This window comes from Chanodichthys erythropterus, chromosome 17 (genome assembly GCF_024489055.1).
Source record: "Chanodichthys erythropterus isolate Z2021 chromosome 17, ASM2448905v1, whole genome shotgun sequence".
Classification (NCBI taxonomy): Eukaryota; Metazoa; Chordata; class Actinopteri; order Cypriniformes; family Xenocyprididae; genus Chanodichthys; species Chanodichthys erythropterus.
This window is the reverse complement of record NC_090237.1, coordinates 39,819,311-39,840,455: the sequence shown is the minus strand read 5'-3', so window position 1 is coordinate 39,840,455 and position 21,145 is coordinate 39,819,311. Positions and strand designations below refer to the sequence as shown.

The 21,145-nt window shown below is 36.8% G+C and overlaps 1 protein-coding gene across 3 annotated transcripts in view; it reads left to right on the top strand.

The window, feature by feature from the left end:
• The window catches only part of limk1a (LIM domain kinase 1a), a 65,110-nt gene that overhangs the window by 9,167 nt on the left and 34,798 nt on the right, over positions 1-21,145 (top strand). Inside the window, exon 1 of one of the 3 annotated variants that reach the window (XM_067366395.1) lies at positions 9,774-9,890. The exons of 1 other annotated variant lie outside the window; for it this stretch is intronic. In XM_067366395.1, the coding sequence (XP_067222496.1) occupies positions 9,865-9,890 (26 nt within the window). In that variant the 5' untranslated portion in view covers positions 9,774-9,864. Of the gene's footprint in view, positions 1-9,773; positions 9,891-12,678; positions 12,957-21,145 lie in introns of those variants that run through there. One more of the 3 variants, XM_067366394.1, reaches the window with a different exon arrangement.

The following is a 21,145-nucleotide window of genomic DNA, read 5'->3' as shown; positions in this document are numbered from 1 at the left end:
TGTTGACATGAATTTCCACATGATTTGTCTTAAAGCATATTAAATACACCACATGGACATATAAACAACATTAAAAATGATAAAGTTATAAAAAATGGTTGTTAAATTGTTAAAAAATAAATAAAAAATAAATAAAATTTCATAGCGCCCTAAAAAAGTGCATGTGATCAGTTAGTAAAGTTGCAGCACACTATCCTCAACAACACGCATGATCTGAGGAATCGGTCTGGAGCACAAACATTGCAGGACGAGTTACACACCAAACTATGGTTGTATGAGCAACAGTAACAGTGACAACTGACTTAGCCAACACCACTTCAGACAAAATGGCTTTATATTAACCTCTCAAACTTGTTTGTTGTATTTGCACTGCTGAGATACTTTATAGACCGCAGACTCTTTACAAATGTCTGGTGTGTTTGTGTGTTGATCACAGACTGTAGTAAGGCTTGTTGAAACCCAAAACCTGCATATTGCAAAACAATCCACTCATACTTACACAATCATTACCTCAAAGGATCTTGTTGGGAATTGCTCACTGAAGTGCTGAAATCAAGTTGTTGTAAAAGTTGTTGTTTTTTTCTTGGTCATCATTTAGAAGAGTAATATCTGACTAGTCTGGCTCTAAGTAATATGTGGGAGTCAGTGTGCACAGGTTTCCGGAAGTTTGTTGGGAAAGTTGTTTGTGGGGTACCAGATTCCTCTGATGAACAGAGACAAAAATAATACATCAATTAAAACCTATAGAATATATTCTTTTATTTTTGTACACTCACAGTAAAAACTAAATGTTGTGCTTTTTGCAAAATAAAGAAAACTAACATGATGTGCAGTCTGTCATCTCCCTCTGTATGAAGTCTAATCTGATACTCCCTCAGAAAATGAATTCTAACTTAATGAATACTTATCACACATTTTTTTTTTTTTTTTTATCGAAAACAAATATTATGTAATCTGTTTGAAAAGAGAGAGATGTCAGTCATTTGCGAGTCAGCTCATTATCCACTAATATGGCCACATGGCGCGTACACTATTCAGACGCAAATTCTGAGACAATTCATTCAACAGAGTGCATCAGCTTGTAAAAATTTATCAAGCTTAGTCAGTTTCATGGACTTTTCATATTTTTGAGATGCAGTGAGGAATAATTCTAAAAGGATTTACCTAAATTGAAAAGCATGAATGGATTAAATTCCATTTTGAGGATTTCTAAATTCTTTATTCTAATCGCGATATAGACTTGTGTCTGTCGATATTAAGCCGCAAAAAGACACATTTATAAGCTCTATATTATAGTAAATAAGAAACATAAAATGTCATAGCAATATGAACGTTTAGACAATATTTCTTTGGCCTGTTTTGTACAGATTAGGAAGGTGCCACATGAATGAAGCTTTCGTTCGCAAGGAATGATGAAAGCTTTGCAGCACAGAAATAAATTATATTTTAAAGTATATTCAAATAGAAAACCATTATTTTAAGTTGTAAAAATATTTCACAGTATTGCTGTTTTTTTTTTTTTTTCTTTCTTCTGTATTTTTGATCAAATAAATGCAGGCTTGATGAGCATGAGACTTGGCTAATGGCTCATTATGCGGTTCATTAGAGGCAGGGTCTTAGTCTCCTCAGGTGTAAATCACAGTATTATTCATGAAGATTCATGCCTCCTTGCGTACGGCCATCCTAAGCAAAAAGTGTCTTAGAAATTTAAAATCAATACAATATTTTATGTGTCAGAGTAGGCAGAGTTATTTTAACATCACTTTGAAGCAAAAACTCTAGACTAAAATATACAGTTCCCAAAAGTCTGAAAAAAACGTTTAGTATGTGTTTTGTGGGTTTATTTCAGTGACTTTTTTTTTTTTTTTTTTAAACAAGCATATACTTATTTCTTTCAAAAACACAAACATGTACATATACATGTTGCTCACATATTACTGTAGCCTAGTTTGTGCTGAATACATTGTCATTTATTTCAGACACTTTTGTCATTAATATGTGAAAAGTTCATTTGCAAAAACCGATAAACGCCATTTTTTTAAAAAATGAACTAAGTGCTGTGCATTATTCTCCATATATAGCACGTTCTGTACCCTAAATCCATTTTGTCAGAAGAGCCGGTTTTGCCCACTTTCAGGCGTCGCAAGTTCACGTTTTACAGCAGAAGCCGACAAGCGCCCTTGTTTGTGTACAGACAGAAACCGATAAGTCCGTTTTAGCGAATCAGCGCGCAGTGTTCAGGTCAGGTGACAAGGCTTCTAGTCACTTCAAAAAGACGCGCTAGCTGAGGGAAGTTTTATCAAAGCTGACTAAAAGTGATCGAGGTTTTTAAATTTTGACTCCTGTAAGTCCTTGTACACCATACACGACTTACATGCTGAAAAATTGGTTGTCCTTTTGCTTGTGTGTGTGTGTGTGTACTTGTGTGCCGATCTGTGTGTGTGTGTGTTTGAGAGAGAGAGAGCGAGAGAGAGCGTGTGTGTGTGTGTGTGTGTGTGTGTGTGTGTCCGTGCGTGCCGATCTGTTTGTTTGTGTGTGTGTGTGTGTGTGTGTGTGTGTGTGCGCGTGGGTGGGTGTTTGTGTGCACATGTGTGTTTGAGAGTGTTTTAAATGCAATTACTTGGGTTTTGTTTAACTATGAAACATGAAATGTGGAGTTATCTGCTTCTGCCAAAAAACGAATGTTGGAGTTATCTGCTTTTGCTAAAAAACAAACATTTAATATATATATATATATAAAACATACTTTCAATGAATTTTAATTTTTTAATTTACATGTATTTTTTAGAGTTATCATTACTTAATAAAAACAGCCCAACTGCAGTTTGATTGTTATTACTTTGAATGCACAATAAAAAAAACATGATTTGTCAGAATTCATAAAAATGGAGTTATCTGTTTTTGCAAATAAACTCTTCATGTTTATAAACAACTGAGAAAAGCACAAATGTCAGGGCATGTCAAAACTTCTCCAGGGCCCAAATCAGCCTCAGACTCCAGAGGGTTAATGCAGTTATGTTCACATTCAGTTCAGTTATTTACATATTAGTGTCATTCGGATCACATCACATTCTATAACCGAACACACACCTGTAAATTTTCAAGACTCACAGCTGCATTCTCCGATAACCTGTGCTGTGTGAATGAAACCGACCTGGACAGCTAGTCTGTCATCATTAGTGCAAAATTCCAGGGATTTACAAAGTTGGAAACTTTCCATTAACTAGAATTAATGGGAATAAACTGGAAATTTGCAAAATTGCAGGTTAGCATATAACTTAAATGTTGTTGAAAAAAAAATATTGCAGCATAATCTAAAACAAGCAGATTTAATGCAGATTCAGTTGAATTTCTACCCTGCACATTCCTCAATCACATGCACACTACTTATACTGCCTTCTCGTGCTATTGGAATTATCATAAATAGCATCTCTCTATCTCTCTATCTCTCGATATATATATATATATATATATATATATAAAAAATGTGTTTCAGGACTTCTTTAAAACTAATTATACAGCAATCTTCTGTGAGCCATGTGCTTGAAGATGTTTATGACTTCACTGTGATCCACTGAGATGTCCCTCTCAACACCCATTAATACACACACATTATTTTCTGCATGATAAAATATAAAGAGGCACAGTGACCTGATTATTCTGTAATGTTTTTAGTTTGTACATTACTGTAGTAAAACCATGTTTATACATGTGAAGACGAGCGGGGAGTATACAATACTAGATAAAAAAAAATTATCTAGAGAGCAAATACATATTGTAAACATTAACCATATGTGTGACCAATATGATTAAATTATGCCGGGTTTTTGACCAGCGAATATGTGCAAATGTGCAATTTGTCATTAAAACGACGGCATCACATTAGGCTACATCATCATCAGTTATGAGCGCTCAGTTTTTCCTGTTGTAAAATACGTTTGGCCAAAATCTCAATTTATAAAAGATGTAATACTACTGTACTTTATGCACAGGCAATTTAAGGCTATTTGTAGGCTATTGGCTATGACTAACTTAGATGGCAAATCTCTCTCCACCACCGGTCTCAGGCCTCAAATGCATAAAATACGAAACTTTATAGACATACTAGTGTTTCTTTCGTAAAGACAACATTGTAGCCTACTTGTTCAAACAACAAGATATTTATTTACCGACGTTCAGCTGCTCTGCTGTTGAACTTCAGTTCGCTGCACTCAGGGGGCGGAGTTAAGAGGTCTGACAGTTTGAGCGGATCTAAAAAGATTTTGTCACAAGCTCTTTTTAATACCTTTATTAGGCTAAATATATATTTGTAAATCAGAAAGACAGATGTAAACGGTGACCAATAGCATTGATTTATTGAAGAAAATAAATAAAATAAAACACCTCCAAAAAAGGGCACTTCGCAGTGAAAGGACAAAAAGGGCATGTGCTCTGCACAGGTTGAGCCCTAACTGTGCACGTGCCTGATAAATAGGAGTTTCCTTGGTAAAATCTGCACATGAACGCCCTCTGATGTTGTGCTTACCATTGGGAATTTTGGGAATAATTTTGAAACCGAGATTCCTAAAATGGGTGGGCCATAACCTTTAAACATGGCAGAGGGGAGAACAACTGTTGATATGATTTGTTTGTTTTCCACAACAGCTAGATTGTGTTGTCTAATCATTAATGTAGTGCATATTTACATATATGAATAAACATTTGTGTATTATATATTTAATTTATACACAGTGAAAGTAGCCTGTATTTGACCCAAATTCCAGAATTGCTAGCAAGTGGACTATAAAGATAGTGTTGCGAATGTTTATATGGTTGTCAGTGAATGGGACACTAAATATCATTTTGGCTTTAATAAGATTTTCCCAATCAATATGCAGGAATTTACAGATCATTTCTAGAATTCTGGGTTCTTATGTATGAAACATGCATACGTTGATTGGACTATTGCCGAATCAAAAGTGATTTCTCAGTTTTATGGATGTTGTCATCTTTATTTCTTTGGTCATTGGTATAAGGTTATAATATGGGCATTGCACGTTCATACAGACAGTGTTCAAGACGCTACTGTAAGTTGCTGTTTGAACAGGAGATTTCAAGACTCACACCTGTAAGTAAATGTGTCAATCCCAAAAACTGACAGTGTGAATGTAGTCTTAGTTATAAAGTGGGCCTTATGCAGACAGTCAGAGGTCACCTCACATTGTCATCACTTCCTTGACAACTGTGGACACGGGTGTTGTTTTTTGTGACTTATGGTGTCTCTTTGTAATCTGTCACAAATTCCGACCAAATGCAGAAGTTGAACTTCCCTAATAGTGAACCGCACAGAGCTGCAACCCTGCTCTTCCCTGTGCGAGGTTGAGAGCCGGTGATTTTCCATCACGTCTGTTATTGTCCTAACACACTTTAATCCAGCAATGGAGGATCAGTTCTTATTTTTTTTCCTCAGGACATTCCAGATCCGCTTAGGTATCCATGAATGAACGAACAACCGGATCTGTTTGTGCCAGCTGCCGAGTTTGTGATTGCCAGAGACGCAGTGCAATAGGGCTCGAATCACGACGTGATCGCTAGGCTGGCTAATCATCAGCTCTAATCATGAGGAAATAATTGCATCAGTGTGAGGTGTGATTAGCTCTGAGCTCGTATGAGGGCAGGAGTTTTGTTTTATGTAATCAGTTTTTCTTGTGATCAGCTTGCAGCCGGTGTCAGCTGAAAACCAGCACAAATCAACCGGAGTTTCCAGTTTAGATTGAACAATATTTCAGGGGAATTTACTTTCTTGGGCTGATCACTTTCATTTGCTCTTTTGATTTCCTTCTAAAGGCATTATTGCAAATACCAAATATTTGAAACATACATTTATTAAACAACATGGTATTTAAAGTTTGAATAAAGCATCATGGAAAGTTCCTTGAATGCTGAATCCTTTGAATCTGTATGTGGGAAATTGCCTCATTCTGGATACTTTTAATTAAGAACATTATTATTTCATGTTGGTCATTGATCTTTGTTCCTGTGAACAGTTTTAATGAGATTTAAGGCTGGGGTGGAGGAAGGGGTTGGCTACAAATCTAAATCAAATATTAAAAATAAGTAAATAATAGGATGGCTAGGTATATTTAAGAGTAGCATTCATGTAAGAAATTGAATAACCAAATTAGACTTCACTGTTTGAATTAAATATACATTGATGCTACTGAAGTTATTCAGTCTAGAGCAGTGAGTGATTTATTTTCTTTGAATTTTGTTTGATTCACATTAATGGCACAAATGGCAGCAGGTTTATTAGGCTGCTGTCACTTTAAGACCCAAAGCAAGGATCCATTATTCTGATGTAGCCCCTCCAGTTCACACCTGCCCACTCCAAACATGTAATGTTTTCTCTCTGGTTTTAAGGATAGTTCATTATTAGGGTTGGGATTGGGGATTTTTTTCATTGACATGAATGTTGCAAACAAAGATCTATTGATGACTTACTTGGCAAAATCATGTGACCATCAACTAAAGTGTGCATTCACAGCACACATAATTGCAGTACCAGGAACAATCCTTGTTGGGCCCGGAAAAACATTTCTATCCATTCGATTTTAGGGATGTAATTAACAGTGTTCTTTTTTTTTTTTTTTTTTTTTTTTTTTGTTTTTTGTTTTTTTGAAGTTGGTAATGGTTAGTGCTTGGTCAAATAATATGGTGTACTGTATAGGGGACAGGAATGTTTATATTCTGATCCAGGGACACATCTGTCCAACTTGGCAAAATAATAGTCACCTACTGGAGTGTTTTCATGGGCACATCCTTTGTTCTGCAAAGTCTGCAAAATCATTTCCATTGGCTCTGGAAATTGGCAAGATTGAGAACCGTCTCAGTGGTAAGGCTGAGCTGCAGAGACAGAGGACATTTGGCAAGGACATCTGGGTCAGGGGGAAAGAGAGGGGTTTGGATTTTTGGAGATGGCTCTTTAACATCTGCTGTGGGGAGAGGTGAAGACTGAGTAAAGAGGTCATTTTGTTCCCATCTGTGACACAAGCAGCTTACACCTGAGCCAACCTTGACTAGGTTTATTAAAGCTCCTAGACAGGAAATGCAAATATGGGCTTAGTCATTTTTTTTTTTTTTCCATTTAGCTTTTTTTTTTTTTTCTGTTGTCACTTTAAATATCAGTCTAGTTCTCTTTTAAAACTGTTCTGGTGAGGTTTTAGGTCATGGAAGGGATGAAGGCCGTCATTAAAAGAGCCCTGCAGAGTAAAGCAGTGTGAATAGTTAAAGAATGCATTGGCCACTGCCATGCGAACAGACTCGAGTGACCGTGAGCAAAGAACACTTGCAGAAAACAGCTTTGTGACGTGGTTTATTTGGAAGGCTGCTAGTTGTCCCTTGGGTGAGAAAACACTGTTTTTCTTGGAAGACGTAAATGGGGCTTTAATTCCATGGGAAAATAGCTCTGATGTAGAGTTTTGTGTTCCCGAACTCTCAGCAGGGGCCAAAATCACATGAGAAACTAGTCAGAGCTGGTGAAGAGAAAGTAGGAATTCACAACACAACATCCACTGCATTGGCCAGACAATGGATTTACTGTAATAGCAGATTGTCATCACCCAAACAACAGGCCGCTTTCCTGAGCCCTAATGACATTAGATGAACATTATAATAAAAGCGTTCTGAGTATTACTAGGGTGACTTCACTAGGCGTGGTTAGGGTGATTGCTAGGTGGTTGACCAAAACTTTCTAGATAGGCTCTGCTACCTGTGGGGTTTTTCTCCTTGTTTTGCCTTTTCACTAGTTCACCAATCTGATCTTACTCGCTGAAGTTAGACTTAAAGTTACCTATAATGCCCTTTTCACAAGATGTAATATCAGTCTCTGGTGTCTCCAGAATGCGGCTGTGAAGTTTCAGCTCAAAATACCCGACAGATCATTTATTATAGCTTGTCAAATTTGCCTCTATTTGGCTGTGAGCAAAAACACGCTGTTTTTGTGTGTGTCCCTTTAAATGCAAATGAGCTGCTGCTCCTGCCCACTTTCCAGAAGAGGGCGGAGCTTTAACAGCTCAACAACAACAAAGCTGGAGAATCTCACGCAGCCAAAATGAGGAACGTGTTCATCCTTACATTGTTCAAACCGGAGTCGACACTGATGGAGAGACTCGGGAAGAAGTTACAACTTTTAGACGTTTCTGAATGGTTAGTGGATAAATTGATGTAGTTGCTGTGGAGTTGATTCAACTCATCCACTAGCATGTGCCGTCATGTTCATCTTTTGTGTTGAATTGACCCTCGTTTGTGAAGCAGTCCGGCGTAAAATGACGGCATGACAACAACACTCTACTACAGCAACTCTTCCTCTTCTCTAAAGCAGCCCAACATGACCCCGCCCCCTTTGTTGTGTTCACGGGGGCGGGGTTTATGTACATTTTAGGGTTTGTGATGTCCCCAACCCAGGAAGGAGGTCATTGTAATCCCTACCAGCCATTTGTTGTAGTCCTTAAAAAAATGATTTCTATAAAAGAAAATATCTCCCTTTGCATTGAACTTTGAGTGTTGTGACCCTAACCCTGAATATAGACTAAAATTTGAACACTAACCCTAAAATGAGCATTGGTAATAGTGATGCTAGACTCGGCCAACACCAATACGATCTTATAGCCATCTTAAAACGTCTCTACTATGGACACTGTCACTATCAAAGAATAATGGTGTGCTCCTCAACCTTAAATCAGCTCCACGTCTTGCTAAACGTATCACAGCTGGAATACTTCCAGTGTTTTCCAATGACATAATGAACACAAGACAGTGGCTTTCCCCTCTGAGCCCTGAGGTTCCTCCTGAGGTTTCTTTCTTACTTTCAGGGAGTTTTTCCCTGCCACTGTTGCCTTGTTTTTGTTCCCGAAAGGGTTTCAGCCCAAACCCCTGTAATGCTGCTCTGTGGTAATTGCCATAGTTAAAAACAGCATGTAAATGAATGGAGTTTCCATCCGTGTTGCTGGGAAAGTGGCATGAGAATATCAGTGCACACAGAGACCCTGTTAATCTTGGAGCATCAATCATGAACTTGTTTTATGGAGATGAGACTCCTGGATGAGTGCAGTGAGTCAGCAGCTCTGCATGAGTTAGAGAACACAAACATCTGTTGCGCACCATTCATCCACATCATCACAGGAGGTTTCTCCGCAACGCTGAAAATAAATCCTCAGGATCGAAAACCTAAAGCCATCGTAGTTAGATGATGGTGTTAATGGAAGTAAGTCAAGAGTGACTGACAGATTGGGTGAATGATTCCTTAGATTGATTTCAACCGAATACTCACAAGTTCAGAGCTTGTTTTTCTTTTACTTTCTTTTTAAGTAGAACCTGCTCATGACGGTCATTCTATTGTCAGTTGGACCACAACAGGAGCTGTATATATTTCTGTATTCAGTATTAAAGAAATGCATGTTGTCTAATATATATATTGTCTGTCCATGCCTGTCTTTCTGTCTTTTGATTTAGACTGCAAGCTCTCAAATACACAGTAGTGGTGCAGGAAACACTTCTAACAGCATGTGAGAACGGTCTTCCGTCTGTATTGATGGAACTGAACATTCATTCCCATTCCTAACAGACACTAACCAAAAAAATGAGGATGTCTCTGGCCTGGTCTAGAATGCTTGCTGTCATACAGTAGCTGGGGAAGTACAGGAGGGAATGACAGGCAGGTGCTTTGAGTTTCCTGTCAGTGGTGTGTTGTGCACTAAAGCTCAGCGCAGGTCAGATGACCTGAAACCATTCTGAGGAACTACTGCTTCAGTGTCATTCAGACACATTTCATTTGACAGTCAGACAGGATTTCAACGTCTGCTCAATTTATCCTCACAGAATAATCTGATGGCTTTCCGGCATCGCAGAGGAAGGTAAGATGAATTTGACTGAATAAACAAAACAACATGTATCAGTTCTGTGGAAGTACCATGGGGAATTAAAATTAAGAACAAAACTTTCTGAAAAATGACACTCTAAATTTTTTAAATGGCACTCTAAGGACCTTCAAAGAATGACCTTCAAAATTTCATTAGTCTGTACCAGAGTAAAAGCTGTCAAGTACTTCTTTTTTAAGTGGTGAAAATCAAGTTTTTAATGTTGTTTATATGTCTGTGTGTTTTTAATATGCTTTAAGACAAACCATGTGCACATTCATCAGTCAACACCACTGCTGAGTATTTTCTCCTCAAAACTGCAGTGAAAAAAAGACCCGCGGTTTGAAATCGCTGGTGTTTGTGACCTCACAAACTACCTTATAACCAATCACACCAACATGCCAGCGGGTTTTAGCATATTAACAGCGAGCTAACAGGAGTCACGAGAGAAACCAGGTTATCCCTGTTAGGGTTGCACGGTGTACCGGTACTACGGTAGTATCGCGATACTAAAGCTTCAAAATACTGGCGATGCCATTGTATTTTTTAAACGGTAGTATCGTCAGTACCGTAAGGAATGTTGTATGTGCGGTAGGTACACTTCAATTGAACATGCGTGCCTGCAAAAACATTACAAGAGACTGCCGTTGACTGTCTGCTGTGCCAGTAAATGCTCTATAGAATTAGCGCCTTATTGTTTCCTGATGCTTCAGTTAATTTTGCAATGAGATAAAGTTGCGCTTGCACGTTGTTGTTCGCAGTGCATTTTATCTGGAGGAAGGGTCTGAAATTCACTTAATTAACATCATAAAATCTTTATATAAGACTGAATTCTCACAGTTTTTCCATTGCTCAGTTGGCCACTTCTGGAAAAGATTAAATAGTTTGTTTCTAGAAACATCTTTGCAAACACGATTCAGACAAATGCAATTCCATTCATCAATAAGTTATAGCGGGTTTGCTCTCGGTTCTTATCAATCATATCAATCGTGATTTTATAATTATAAATGTATTATATGTTTTAATATACATACTGATCTCCAGTCAGGGTTAGATATTTTAAGATAGGCTGGCAAAAATGCTCTTGATAGTTCGTGACACAAGCAAGAGCGCTGTTTTTGTTTCATTTCTAAATTAATGAATCTGTTTTTGAACAAATTGGGCGAGTCACTGACTCACTAATCGATTCATTAAGACAGTCATTTGCTTCGTTCCTGAATGAATCAGCCGTTTTGAATGAATCGGTTGAATGATTCATTGACTTAATCATTAAAACTTGCTGCCACCTACTGGCGACTTTAGTCTTCCATCTAAAAGTAGGTCTATTCTATCATTTTTTACCATCTAAAAGTAGGTCTATTCTATCATTTTTTTTTCCGCCAACATTTTTATTTCTATATTCAGATTTGTATATTTGAAACATTAATATCATAACATTATTTATGCAATTGTAATTGAAGTGTAAATGCATAAATGCTACATCGTTATGTCAGTTCATACAGCTTCTGTGCAGTGCTACGATGAATTTTGTTTACAATGATTCATTTGATTGGTAATAAAAGCATGTTATTCATTCTCATTAATGAAGTAATCTGGTCTGTTTTCATGTTTTTGGTTAATTTTGTATACTGCTTGGTATCGTGATACTTCAGCTGGTATAGTATCGTAAGACATTTTTATGGTATCGTGACAACCCTACTCCCTGTATATTTTTCTGTTGATATGAAAAATCATGTACATTTAGTAATATAGCGGGTGTATGATGTATATTACAATGTTATGATGAACTATATGTCTTTCTCCACTGATGTTCTGAGTTGTTCAAAGCGTTTATAAGAAAACTGATTTTTAGAAGACAGCTGTCTGACTCTGAGATGATGAACAGGAACAATGGTTTGTGTATATTAGCAATACAATTTTAGCTGTTTGATAACATAGTCAAGCAAAAGACTAATCTTATTAATTACCGTTATGTGTCCGATGTTGTAAAGAGCGATACCATTGTGAGGGTTTACTTCAGTAAGTTGACCGAGTGGATCTCTGAGCTGGCCTGAGCAAGTGGAGGTGGGGCTAATTTGCATATTCATTACATTAATCTACATATACTCAATATTCAAGCTATTTTAAAGCATGAAGAAATATTTTTCACAGGAAGAAACGTCTAAATATGTCATTTTGGTGGTCAAACGTGAGTTTTAAGGGATACAATTATTGACTACAGTGGGACTTTAATTTTCCCATTTTGTCTCATGCGTTGGTTATCAATTCAGAAACTGTGCCGTGTACTTGGCAGCATGAAAAACTAATTTAGTCTTGAGATTGTTAATTGGTAATAAACAAAGAAGAGAAGAGCCTCCTTTTATTAGCACTGAGGCTGTCAAATCTCTGAAGCGCAAGCTCACTGAATTCTGCACTCTCGCCAAAACTCCCGTTGTACAATAAAGCTTGTACAATGAATCTCTTATTTACATCATGTTTACACTGTGGGTTATAACGAAAGGATTCACCATGCGTTTTCAGTGGTGGTAAGAGGATTCTGACTAACTTACTGACCAGCACCTCTGATAGGCCATTGCATTCACGCACTCAACAGATATGACTGATTGGCTACAGTGCTCAACGCTTGTAAAAACACATTGTAAATAGAAACCTTTGACGCTCACAGCGCTCACACAAACACGAACAAGAGCATCTGAAACCAGCATCTGGAATACACCCTGTACTACCGGTATGTTTGACAACTCTAATCACAGTGGTACACTGTCCAGTACAGTCATGATTGCCGATTTGGTGCTTGTATTGAGTGCTGTAGAGGGACAGGAAGTGGTGCAGATAGAGAGCTGGTGTCACAGGGTCACAGTGACTCCCAAGGAAGCGTGAGTGTCATAGCACAGGAAATGATCACACCACAGCCCAGAATGCAGCTAAGCAGCAGAGCCGCGCACTTCTGTGTAGACGTTCAGACATGAGCGGTCCTCCTGAAGCCCATCAGACGGTGCGAGCGCTCCGAAGACAAATGATCTCCTGCAGAAACCAGCGCTACCGTCGAGTTAAAGGCAGAAAGTAAGTCTGGACCGTGACCTTCACACAAACTTTCTTTGTTTAGTGACTTTTTCTTTGTTTTGCATTCACATTCTTGGTGCTGATGTGAACTCGGATTGTGTGGGATTATGTCAACAAAACACGTCATTTTTATTGAATCTTTTTCGTTGAAGTCATTTTTCTTCTTTGTGCATCTGATGATCAGTTAGGAAGGATGTGTTGCCTGTAGTTTCACTTCTGCACCCCCCCCCCCCCCCAGTGTTTCAGTTAGATGCGGTTGTGTCTGATGACTGTGTCTCTAAACCCTTGAATTGTGTTTTTGATAACTAGTTTGATTAGTCCATCAGTGGCAGTGTCCCTTTTCAACCTGTGGGCGGCTTTTTCTTTCATGACTACTCATTTTTACTAGTCAACTAGTCATCCAGAATAGTAGGACTGGTCAATAAGTCAGTGTTTACGAGAGAGTTTTGCCCCGCTCGTACATAAGCCGATGAGCTTATTTATTAGGGTTAAGCTGATAAATATTTTCATACTATAAACAACAATTCAAAATACTGATCAATGTGTGTCACCTTAATGAAGTTTTTATGTCTTGCCAAAAAAATAAAAAAGCTCTTTAACCAATGAGCCAAAGCAGCATGGTTACGTTTGATTGCATTTAGTTGTGTTTTGCTGTACTGTGCAGTGTGTGTGTGTGTGTGAATGTAAGAACTGTCCTCACCGTGTTTGGCTTCTAGTAGGAGAGCAGATGCATGTGTTAGCGGTTAGGAAATGTTACCCGCAACAAGTACACAGTTCATTTGTGTGTGTGAAAGTCCTGTTAAACCGCCAGAGTACTGCAATATCTAGTAATATGTGGAGTTTTGCAATATAATAATATGTGACTTCACACAAGGTTTTGTGTTATTTTCATTTTACTGTAAATTTTCTTTAATTTTTTAATCTCAAAAGCTGCAATGTTAACAGAATTGTGTAGACTTACTATAGCCATAATCTACAGCTTATTTCTAGTCCTAGAGAACTATCTTGCATATCTTGATGCTTTGCTTCACACTTCAAAGAAACGTGACTTAAAGGGCTAGTTCATCCTAAAATGAAAATGAATATGTTCCACGTGTGCTGGAGGTATACAATAAGGTTTGGTGAAAAATGATTTGGTGATAAACTGAATTTGTATGTATTAATTAACAGAAATCCTCAGCTTGGTCGTTGATCTTCTGTGCACGGATGCAGTTCAAAACACAAGTTGTGAGAAATCAAGATAAATAAAAATGCAGCATAAAATGCTATGCCTAGAAATCCTCAAACTGTCCGTGTGAGTCAATTATCACGGTCCAGAGCTCTGTTTTCTGATGACAGAATGACAGCTGACAGATGTGAACGCAACAACTTCTTCTTGTAGGGCCCTATGAAATCCGTTATTGTTTTTTCCCAAATTCCATTTTTTCCGTTTTAATTTTTCTGGATTCCGTTTTTTTTTTTTCCGTTTTATTTATTTTTTGACTCCATTTTAATGGTTAAATTAAATTTTAGTAATCAAAAAGCATGTCTACTTAATTGAAATAATGAATCTTGTCCAATTTACCAACAATTTAATAAAAGTTTAACAGTTTAAACAAAAAAATATTTTTTTTTAGGGCCCTATGATAAACATTTTATTCTTGCTCCTCAAATGTTATTTTTACTAAATTCTGTTTTCTTGATTCCATTTTAATGGCTTAATTCCATTGTAATAATCAAAAAGCATGTCTAATTAATTGAATTCTTAAAAACAACAATATTTATTAAAAAATATATATATATTTATGATTTTTTTTTTCTTTCTGTTGTGTATTTAATTTTTTCTGGCAATTAAATGAACGCATACCATTGAATGTATCTTTCAATCATGAAATTAAACTTTTGTCAAACAATGTGCTGCACAACAGAGCTTTACTGTTAAAATTAAAACATGGAAGCAACACTGAGATTATTGTTTAAAAATATATTTTAATAATTTATTATTAAACAAACACACATTCGCCCCCGCACAAAAACTGCACTTCCCATTCATTCATTTCAGAGTCACACAGGCATGCAGGATTCATGTTTAAATAGTCTTTTTGCAGTTTAATATTCACAATCACTAGTCTATATCGTGAATTTAAGTGTACTGACCTGCTTTTAATTCATTCATCAAAAATTTGATAAATTCCGCGACATTCTGCGTTATATAGTAAATTCCGTTTTTATGGCTGGATTCTGCGATTCCGTCCGCGTTTTCTGCATAGGGCCCTATTGTTACAATGAACACAATGGATATATTCACCTCAGAGAAAAAGGTATATGGATTGTATTTCAAGTAGAGTTTTTATTAGTTTTGATTTCTCACAACTTGTGTGTTTTTGTGGGCGAGTCGGAGTGAACTGCGCTGATAATAATGTCTCAAGAATGCACAGAAGACCAACGGCCAAGGTCAGGATTTCTGTTAAATACATCAAATTCCAGTTTGTTTTTCACCAAACCCTGTAGTATACCACCAGAACACTTGCAGTGTACTGTAGTTACGTATGTAGATGCAGAAACCAAATGTGCTGTAAGAATCCAAAACATTTTGATCACCTCCTGGTGGATGGCTGCAGTATAGGTCTTGAAATTGAATGGGACGCGAGCCATATTTATTTATTTATTTTTTGTCATTTTAGGTAGTTCTTTTCATGTTGACGCATGTTCAAGTGTTCTTTTTTCCAGTAAGTTTGGTTTTAATTAGTTTTGATGCAATAAAAGCAACGTCGTGGTCGACCTCTGTGCTTGCGTTTGAGTCTGCGGGAGTATATACTGATACTGCTTGATCCTGCCGATACGATCACTCGGACTTCGGCAATGACCATTTCAGGAATATTTTGTCTTCATTTTTCTACAGTGGAAGGAAGCATAGACGCGCATCTTTTTTTACGGTCTATGGCAGAAACAGACACTGAATTCTCCAAAAACAAGGCGGACACTGATAATAAGCTTGTGTCAGACACTGCGAGTGTCACTGATGCGATGTGTCTTATCCGCTGCCGTCTGTTTTATGCTGATAAACGCTGCATTCGAGTTTATAATGATTGTTATGATTGCTCCTCACACTCTCTGCTGTGTTGGGAAAGGGCTGCTCTGTTTCAGTCTCTTTCTCTGGCCTCAGTCAAATGCTTTTCTTTTCTGCTGAAGTTTGTCTTCTGTGGGATCATTTGCGTCTCGGCTCAACTATGAGGGCAGTTCATTCTTTCTGCAGACTGACAGAATTAGCACCGGAGCACGGCATTCTGGGAAGGGCTTAGTAAGCACAAAGAAAGCGCTGGCATGCAAAGCAATTCCCACAAGACACCCCTAAAATGCTAAACACGCCTAATACAGTAAAAGAGACACTGAGAGCAGCACACAACATGACAGAACATGCTCTGCTCTTATAGTGAAGCTGTGATTCGAGCTGATAAGATGAAGAACCTGATCGTCTGCTTTAGAGCCGTCAAGCTCCAAATAAAGACAGAAAATAATCAGTTGAGATGAAGCTTGTTTTTATCTGTCACTAGATTGTGTTACTACATGGATATGTATTTAACATACTGAGCACACTTTTTCTTTTTTTCTTTTTTTTTTAAATTAAATTTCAAACAAAGATCCATTGTGATCCGAACTGTCACTCAACCACATATTCGGGGTTCCTGTTGTTGTGGTGAAAGTGGTCCACTTCCTGTGGGGCTTTGAACGCCCTGAACATGACACCACTGCTCTCTTCTGATAACATCACCCAGTGTTTCCCTCCTCCATGTTTCTCTGCTGAAGTGATAAAAGGAAAAACTGCCTCATGATTCCTAAGGACTGCTGCAGGGAGGTCACTTTTCCCATGGTTCATCATAATTGGCTTTTATTATTTTTATTATCATTATTATTATTCAGCAATGGATCAGAATTAGACAATTTCACAAAGGACGTGAGTCTCTCGCATCACTTTCATGTCAGTCTTTCTTTCACGAGGAAATCTTCTCTTTTAAACTACTAATATTAAATGAATGAAACTAATATTGCCAACATCGAGAAACATGACAAGCCTGGAAATGTAATTACAAATATAATAATTCAATACACAATATTTGTTTCAATAATAATATTCCAATAAATAAACAAGGACAATTTAATCAAATAAATTCACAAAAATGTCAAATTAAGTAAATTGATTTGAATTGCATTTAGGGATGCACCCATATGAAAGTTTTGGCCGATACCGATAACTGATAATTCTTTATATTTGAAAGCCGATAACCGATATATTGGCCGATAAATTTAAATAAAAAGAAATATATGTATAATTTTTGAGAGCCTGATTACAAAAACAGAAGTCTCACCATTAAAAGCCCAAACACATGATTATAATGTTCTCATTCTAATGTTATGTAGCCGATATGACAGACTTGCACTGTACGTTGCACTGTATTTTCCTTTTTGAAGTCCTTTTCAATCATATTTCAAGCAATTCATAATCATCATGGAGAACAGAGGGCATCTGAAGTGTCTCAGCTGAAGGAAATAATCCATTATATATTATATTGGCAAATGTTCTTATCTGGCCGATAACAATAACATTAAAAATGAACATATATTGGCCGATACCGATATGGTGCTTGATATATAGTGCATCCCTATTTGTATTCAGTGTGAGCATTTTTCTCAATAGAAAAACATTTGTGATGTAAAGTTTATACTTTTGTTGTTACATTTTTTTTTTTTTAATCTGTAAGTGACATGTAAGAACCACCCAGAATGAACATGTTCCATGTTTTTCCTGTTGAAAGTCAGTGTTCTTACAGGACTTGTGATGTGTAAATGTGAGCTTCATATGCTGTAAAGGTGTCCTCGTACCCTGTAATGTACTCTTTTATGCTAATGAAGTTCACAGCAAGTCTTCATAATACAATTGAACGACATGTATTTAAAATGTCACTTGTAGTCTTCACATTACTGTTCCTCGTGTTACAAAAGCTCGAACGCAGCAGTTTTTGTCAAGGGCTTCGGCCAGATGAGATTCAGAACGATGATCAAAACACAGCTGGATTAGATCAACACCCACAAAGCTTCACAGTCCTGTACCCCGTCCTGAGTCGACATTTCATTCAGTAATGTTAGGCAGTTTAGATTGAAATGCTTTTGAATGTTGATGATCGCATTATTTTACATGAGCGTAAGCAATCTTCGCTTGTTTCTGCTGCTGCTTCACTTGTGTTTTGATCCAGAGATTCTGTACTCTTTCAGAAGATGTGTAATAGCCCCCCCCCTACCGTATAGCAGTGAAAACACGGATAGCTGGGAAGGTCCGTCAATGGCCTCATACTGGTAACCACATGACAATGCAGGAGATCACCGGTAAATGTGTTGCACAGGCAAACATCACACACTTTGTCTTCAGATGATGTTAAAATCTGGTTCTTTTGTGGAGTGGTTACTGTAAATGGGTGATTTTATTTCCAAATCCTTTGAGCTTTTGTGACAAATAGAGAACTTTCCCCGGTGGGACGGGCATGTGTATTTGTGGTTACATGGTGAGTCAAAGTGAAACTGATACTCTGACACAGTTGGCCTTTTTCATGCTGATACACTCTCATTGAAAATCGAGAGCTCACACTGAGTTTGAGGGATCATCAGAATGATGTGTTGGAGCAGCACTGTAACGTCCCATTGAAGGTGATGGCAACATCCACCACTGAAGAGCGCAGACACAAAACTGACGCATTGTTTGTATGTGTAAAGGAGTGAGGAAATGACACGTTATCTCTCCTTATCTTTCCTTTCCCTCTTTACTTCATTTCTCTCTCAGTGTTGTCATAGTTTCCACCACAACACTGTAGTAACTACAGTTACTGTGACTAGAATAAACCTGTGGGAACTGAATATTTTTCACTTCTGTCATCATCACATTAAAAAGACAGAACTATTTTCAAAGCTTGTACGGTTGAATTAGATCCGGTATTCGTATGTAATTTTGCTCACTGAGGTAAATGTCAAGGAGATTAACCATGGTCATATTCCTAATGCTGACAAAAGAGTTGTGTGTAGAAATCAACTAATATTTATGTATTTTTAATTTATTTTTTATAACCGATTTGGATAATTTGTATATTTTTTATATCTGATAACTGATATGCAGAACCAATATTTATTTAATGTTTTACTTCTGTTTTTGTTAAATTTCATCAATAATATATATATACAGTGAAAATACTGATGAGCCTAAGACTTTTGCACAGTACTGTATATTATAAATATTATAAATAAATACAACAGCAGCAACAATATTATTAATAGGCAAAATAAATTGACAAAGTCTAATATTTTCAAATGGCATGGCAAATAAATGACAATTGAGTCAACTTTGCATAAATGTAATCATTTAAAACTCTAGGTGTTGTTTGTTTATTAGGCTAAAGACAGCTAGTTCACTGGAACAATTATAGTCACTGTTGTTAACATTTAAAACTCCATTTTGAATAGCATGTTGTTGAATAGGTGACCAATTTCATGAAGCTGGCTTCAGTGGCTACCCTGGTGGCTTTTCGGTTCAAGATGGAATTGTTTTTAGTGGTGTTTATCACCAAGGTTTTATTGTGGGCGAAAAAAACTGGACCAATCAGCTGAGAGATAACTGATTGCTCAAAGTGATACACCACACAATAATTATATATATACACTTTAATTATATCTAAAATATTTGAGGAAATATGATGAGGAAATACAGTGCCTTGAATATCTCTGCAGCTCTTCTGTCAAATGAAGTCATGCTTTCAGAGTTTGTTGCCCTTTTATATAGCATATTGGGAGCATTGTACATTTACTGTAGACTGATAAAATGAAAATTAAAATATACAAATAACATTTTAAGTGACTTCTGTTTCAGAATAAATAATGCAGTAAAAAAAATGTTTTTGCTCAGAACAAACCAATTAGTTTTTAATTCCTGATTTGAGAATAACAGTCTACAGTATTGCTTGAAAAACTTCACTAGAAATGTTGTAATTAACTAAATGAAACAGGAAAGGCACAATGAAATGTCTATTCAGGAGATAATGGCAAAAAGAAAATGTGAAAGAGAAACATACTTGTTGTTGAACTTGTGGCATCAACATGCATTTATCATTCTTACAATCAATCTCCATAATTTCTATACTGTAAAAACAAAAAAAAATTCCCTTAAAATTTAGCAACATAAAAAATACGAAATCTGTTTAATTTATGGTAAAAAAAAGCATATTTAATTAACTGATATAATGTAAATTTACCAACCTAATGAAGTACTAATAGGTTTTGTACCTTTTATAATACACTGCCAGTCACCAAACACAGTGGTGATGAGTCAAAAGTTCATCACAAGCAGATTTTCCACAAGCTGAGAAGGACAACACTAACATATAGAAGGTGCACACAGTGTCATTCACACACACACTAAACACCATCATGGTAACACACATGAAATTTAAAAAATGCAATAAACATTAATTTAACAACATTAGATGTAACATGAAACCCTAATGTACATAACTCTTTTTTCTTATTTTTTCTAATCAGTTATTTCAACGAAAATACATCAAATGTGAAGTGTCACGTGAGGAATTGTGGAAATGTCAATTTACGATTTATCACAGTAAAATTGTTATGTAACAGTATTTTACTGTAAAATTACATTAAATATACCGTCAGATCTATTATAGTTATACACCGTATTTATAGTACAGAAACGTTCTTTAAACCAATTAACTGTTTTTCATTTTTACAGTCTTTTACCGTTTAAATCATGGGTTTTTTTACAGTGAAATTTGGGTTCAATATTTTCTTAAGCAGTTCTCCACACAAAAAAATAATTTCAAGCATAAATTTGTTAAGAACACAGTGGAAATCATCAGCCATACTCAACACAACAGATTATGATTAACAGATGATTAACTTCAAATAAGTAGCGGCAGCTGTGTTGACATCTTTATCTGTTTCTCATTTGAGTTCAGCAGAATGTCCCGTCATTGTGACTCGCCAAACGTTGCGTATTGTGTAGTGGACTGACTCAGACGTAAGGCTTGTGCTCTTCTCTGACTGTCAAAGACTCAAATCTGCTCCAGTCGGTGGAGTCTTTCAGTGTGTTGAGTTCAGTCTGGTTTCTTCTAGTCGTTAAATGTGTCCCCAGCTTTAGTCTTCAGCAGATTGAA